Source organism: Neolamprologus brichardi, chromosome 12 (genome assembly GCF_056152115.1).
Source record: "Neolamprologus brichardi isolate AB-2024 chromosome 12, ASM5615211v1, whole genome shotgun sequence".
Classification (NCBI taxonomy): Eukaryota; Metazoa; Chordata; class Actinopteri; order Cichliformes; family Cichlidae; genus Neolamprologus; species Neolamprologus brichardi.
The window spans coordinates 5,544,294-5,550,293 of NC_142115.1; the positions used below are offsets into that span (position 1 = coordinate 5,544,294).

The 6,000-nt window shown below is 44.2% G+C and overlaps 1 protein-coding gene across 2 annotated transcripts in view; it reads left to right on the forward strand.

Annotated features, from left to right (window-relative positions):
• cdca2 (cell division cycle associated 2) overlaps nt 1-5,601 on the forward strand; it is a 36,990-nt gene extending 31,389 nt beyond the window's left edge. For both annotated transcript variants that reach the window (XM_087848934.1, XM_087848933.1), the window contains exons 13-14: nt 1,623-1,788; nt 1,956-5,601. In XM_087848934.1, the coding sequence (XP_087705060.1) occupies nt 1,623-1,788; nt 1,956-2,842 (1,053 nt within the window). In that variant the 3' untranslated portion in view covers nt 2,843-5,601. The remainder of the gene's footprint in view (nt 1-1,622; nt 1,789-1,955) is intronic.
• The last annotated feature ends 399 nt before the right edge of the window (nt 5,602-6,000 follow it).

Sequence of the window (6,000 nt, forward strand, 5' to 3'; positions counted from 1 at the left end):
TTCCACACTTCCTGTTCATCGTCTGTGCAACGGGTCTAGTATTCTGGCAGCATCGTGTCAGATCGGATGCTTGAAGTAAAATATCTGTGTTTGGTACAAATCCTTTGGAAACTCTGAAAAATCCTTTAAACCAGCCGGTGGAACTAAAATGAGGACAGATTAAGCAACTCAATGTCTTCTTTCTCACCTCGCATGTTTTCACAAACATATCCCAAAGAAAGTTGGCAAACAAGCCATCGTGTTGTTTTCAGTTTGAAAGCCCACGTGAGGCGTTCGCCCAGTCAGATGCAGCTCAATGTTTACACGGTTGTAGGAGGATGCAGGAGAGAGAGAGAGAGAGAGAGCTGCTGTCGAACACTGAATGGCTGCAAAGTGTCCAGTCCTGGGAAGCAGGGAGAACCCTCACAGGCAAAATGAAAATTTTCCCCCTTAGACACAAACTGTATCCGTACTTTTGTTTTTTCTTCATAGATTAATGCTCCCAGTCAGGACTGTATTTAAAGCTCTGTGTTCAGATCTGTCAAACAACTTTTTCAGTTACACTCTCAGGCTGTGCGATATGATGAAATATATGGGATGACAGAATTAGAACATCTATCGTTTCATATTATACGCTATAATTTGTTTCGTGGTGTCGCAAAATACACTGTTTATTTTTTTCATTGTTTGGATGGTCACCATGTGGATGCAGCCACGGAGAATACCAGCATGGCCAGTGAAGATGATAGAGTACCAGTTAGCACCAAACAGAGGGACCTGGTTGGTTATGAAAGGTCTGACAAGGACCAGAAAAATGTATCATGCAAATTATGCTCAAACCGGTCCCCACCACAGACTCAAACACACACAAACCTCGTCTACCACCTACGCAAGAATCACGTGAAAGAGTATGGAGAGAGTTTACAGATGAGAAGCAAAAAAGAGCCGTCAGGTGCTCAAAATTAACCTGAGACTCAAATGTTAGAACAGGCTTTTCTCCGCAGCACGCCGTGTAATGAATACAAAGAAAAATATATAGCTTCATGCATTGGTCAAAACACTCGACTCCACGTACACGACGCCCAGCTGAAAACACTTCACACAAGTTTAGTTGCCTGAGATTCACAGAATTTACACACAATGCACTTTTTTGTGATTATATATCGTTATCGGGATGTGAGATTTTGGTCATATCGCGCAGCCCTTTTACACTCCATGAAATGCAGACAGAGCTGATGAAAATGAAAGTGCTGTCTGACTACAAGACACACTGATGAGCACAAAGTGTCACCGAAGCAGAATCGTAAGAATCAGAGGATGAAGCAGATTATTACTCCTGCAGGGATTCAGTTTTCCATCTTAAAGGTTTTATATCCATAACACACATTTGCCCAAGAGCATGAGTGAACATTCTCCAGCAGTTTCTTTAACTTTGAGCTAAATGATAAAATATTTTCAGCTTTTTTCAATTTTATGTTTGTTTATAAAATATGTTTGTGCATTAGATAATCATTGTATTATTAATGAAATGTGCAAGATCGAAACACTCTGCATACCATATCAGAGGTGGATACTTGCCAGCTTTAACGCTTCTGCAGACGTCAATGCAGAATTTTCTAACACTGCAGTTTGTTGGTCCCCAGACGACCTCCAGCACGACGCGTCGATGGAACAAGGACGTAGACCGCTCGCTGTACGGCTCGCGTGAATATGCCTCCAAGAATCCCGCCCTGAGTCCCATCACCGAGAGGCTGTCCTTCATCACTCAGTCTCCAACAGCACAGGAGACTCGTTCAATCAGCTGTACGGGTAAAAAAAAGTTGCCAGTGTGTGATTTAGCCTGTGGTTGGAGACGGTATCAATGTCCTGATGTCAAACTTTATTTTAGTCCCTAAAAAATGAGAACCTTTGGATTCAGGGGAAACCGGCAGAGATTTTTCCTGAGATTTTTCTTTTGTCCTCATTTTTCTTCACAGCTCCAGATCAGGAAACCCAGCTGAATCCTGAGGTAACTAATGAAACTCAAGTGATACACGACCTCGCTGTGACAAATGCCTCAGAAGCCACTGTAGAAGATTCTGTCACATCGCCCAGCTTGAGTGAAAAAAGTGCCGCCGGGCAGGACAGCAGGCTGTTGGGGGTGAGGGTCAGAGGAAGACGCCTGAAGAAAAGGAAGGTCAGTATCCCTGACAGTGACCTGACCAGAGGAGAGACACAGCAGCAGCTCTATGAAGAGCAAACCACTACAAGCCTTGAGCTATCAACAAGAACCCCTTCTGTACATGAAGAGAGACAAGAAGACACTGTAGAACTTTGTGCCCAGACCTCTGCAGATACGTCCTGCACAGAGTCAGAATGTCACGTGAGTGCACATGTACCTACTTCAGACTGCCCGAACAACACCGAGCCAGCACAAGGGAAAGCCAAGCGCGGCAGGAGGAGCTCTGTAAGCAGCTCAGTGACAGCAGAGCAGGAGAACTGTGTAAAGAAGCACCAAACCAGCTGTGAAGAGGAGGAGGAAAGACAGGGAGACCGAGCAGCAAGCTCACAGGAAAACATCCAGTCAAGCTCTGATAGCCAGGAAGAGGGGGAAACAGCTCATGTGGACCTTGCTCCCTGGCAAGCTGACTTTAATTTTGAGGATGTGTTTAAACCAGTTTGCACTAGAGGGCAGCGCTCAGTGCGCCGCAGCCTGAGAAACCAGAGCAAAGCTGAGAACAGCAGCAGTGCAGGGCTCACCTGGCTGCCTCGTACTTCTCCCGAGTCCAGCAAAGAGACCCGCAGGAGGACCCGGGGCCGTCGGCTCAGTGCTGCTCTGCCCAGCCAGCCTTCACTCACTGAGGAGGCAGGAGATGCCTCCTGAGACCATTTAGCTAACTTAATGAACTGAGATTAAGAGGGAATAAAAAATACATTGATTACACCTCCACACGCCACTGATTCCCCAAAAGAGGAGACTGATTGTTTCACACTTAGCTAAAACATTGATTTTTTTTTTCTTTTGTTTCTTTCTCTGTGAATTATTAGAGATGACCAGCAATTTGTGAGTGGTTTCCCTCCAGTAACTAAGCTAGTCAATATGCTGAGAGCTCAATCATCTCTGCTGACCACCTAATCAATATCGTGGCACTCAGCTGGTAATCACAGTGCATCTTCAGTCTGCCTCTACAAAGTCACTGGATCAGGCAATGAAGTCAATATCTGCTCCTGAGGCTGGATGAAGATGGCTGTGTCGCATTCACCAAATGTGTCAGCCAAAGGCAGGCGGCCTTTACACAGAGAACTTAAATGAATGTGCTCAAGTAATTCTGCTTAATTGTGAGTGGTGGTTGTTGTTTTTTTAATGATCTAAACAGTTGTGGTTAGTGAAATGTCAAACTGTACCTTACAAGCATCTGCTTCTAACTACATATATTGCCTCCATGTAAAGATGGCACATTAGAACAAACTGTTCATTTAAAAGGATGCTTTAGATTCATTTAGAGCAAATTAATCCAGATAATAAAGCAGCCGCTTGTCTCCACAATCGCGACGTTCCAGCTGTGTGTGGTCACTCGAGTTCAAGTGCAGCAGCTTTCCCTTTAGCATAAACCGTCCTGTTCTGTATTTTAAACATGGCCAAATGCCTGAAAGTAAATTGACCTCTAACCTCCACCAAAGTTCCAGCGGTTATTGATTTTTAAAATCTGTTGCTCGGTACCGGCTCCATCCATCTGTCACAGAGGCCAGTAACAAATTGAGTTTCAGATTCAGTTCACATAGGAAAATTGGCTCGCAGAATGATGCATGACTGTAATCTATCCATCACTGAGTAATTGACTGCCTCCTTTTACATCAAGTCAGTCACTTGGCTGAAGGACGACAGAGGTTTTTGGCCCCCCTAGTGATCTGCCAAGGCCTTTTTCTGCTCTCTATTCCCACCGGAAGACAGATGGACAAAATCATAAACCCACTAATGTAATGTTGTGTGGCTGCAGCGGGGCCACACTGCCATCTGGTGGCACTCTTGGAGAATTGCTGCTTATTGATGTGCCGCTCCTGGGAGGGTGCGTCAGGAAATGATGCTACTGTCAAGAGTGGGAATAATATAAATGTGTGGAAGTTCAGCTTTATGGATGGCTGCTTGGAGAGAGAAAAAACACACAGACTAGGCTCGTGTGTGTGTGTGTGCGTTTTTTCTGCTCGACTGTGACACTGTGTGTTTGTCTGCTCTTGTCTCTTAAAACTTGTATCATCTTTGTAAATGTGCAGTTTATAGAGTTGAAGCCAAACTGCTGCACCTCTATAATATGAGTGGGTGTTGGGTGTGTTGTCTGTGAGAGAGAGCACGGGAGTATGTGTGTATGTGAGGGGTGTGAAGCCCCTGTCCCTGGCAGACGGGCATACTGAAGGCGGCTTAACACAAGAACAATGGGGTCCTTTGACCAAAACGACACCCCCAAGACATGTGGCCTCCTGTCACCGTGGCAACCCCCCATGGGACAGAGAGCGGGATGACAGCTGGAGAGGAGGACTTACGAAAATGGAGTCCATTTCTTTCCACTGAAGCTCTCCCGGCTCTATATCTTTTCCCCTCTTCCCCCGGGCCTCCTCTACACTTTGGCCCTGGTGAATGCAGGATACATCTCATTTTACAGCTCCGTGTGATTGACCTTACAGGCTTCACTTGCCACCTACAAATCCTCCAGAGAGAAAAATAAATAAATTAAGAATCAGAGCCAACAATAAATCAGCTCTTTATTGGCTCTCGTTACTGTCTGTAATAAGAGCGCATCGAGCGTCGCAGACAAATACGCGGCTGAGCCACAAGATTTCACACTCGCTCTGCTCTTGATTTTACGCCTCATTTTAAAACGGATGATCACTTTCTGTACGAGCACAAAGAGACATAATCAGTTATTTGTACTTCCAGATTTAGAGACCTCGGTCTTTCAATTAGTTAATTAGTAACTGAATGGTATTAAGTTGTCCCGCTGCCTCTGGCCTTTCTGCGCTCTGTGCTGCGAGCCTTCTATTATTGATGTTCAGAGGCACGATCTCTAAGCCATACACAGCTCTCCTATGGAGCTGAAGACAGCAGGAGGAGGGCGACAAAACAAAAGGCAGGACAACAGCAAGAGACCCTCGAGCTACTCTGTTTGGTTTGCTGTCCCAGTGTGTCTGCATGCTGCGACTGGCTCAAACCTGTTTAAGAAAGCTGCCTCTACACACAGACGAGAGGGCGTAGTATCGATTCTTCATGCCTAATCTAGGAATCCAATACTGGGAGCATCGTAATCGGTCATTTAGTGCTGCTACTTTAAAGCAGCCTTGGATTAAAGTTGGGCTCAGAAATTTTAACAGTGGAGCTTTAAATTTAATTACCCTTTTAGTCTAAGACTAGGGTTAATCCATGTGTGGGAAAGTGTCTGCACAATTACAGCTGTGACTAACAATTGGGTAATCTGTCTCATCCCCCCCAAAAGTGTCCATAATCATAAAGACAGTGTTTACTTTTTCCATAATTCCTGTTTCATAATGGTTGATCCAACGTTATGGACGGCTATTTTTAATGCAAATGTATATTAGTAGTGTTCTTCATATTTACAGAAAAGCAGGGAAAGAAATATTAAAAAAAATTTCCATTAAGATGCCAGATTGCATTTCTTTATTTTCATTCCTGAACAGAAATACTAGTTGTTGAATGTTCTTCTAAGAGAAGTCCATAGTGTTTTTTCTGGTATAAAAAAAAATGTGATTTAAGTCATTTTTAGTTTTAATATGTTTTTGACAGATTTCTAAAATAGTTTTGTTTTCTTGTTTTTATGACAAGTGGTCTAATAAATCAGTTAAGCACACATATACACATGCATATAGTGCTTTTCTACTCTAATCTGGTCAGAAACACAGCTAAACTGCAAGAGTTGCTAATCCTTAATCTTTCTCAAATTGGAGAAGCTCGCAACTTCCTGCAGTCTACTCTGGCTGCCCAGCCAAACTGGCCACAGCCTCGGGCAGAGAGGTAACCAAAGCGCAATAGCC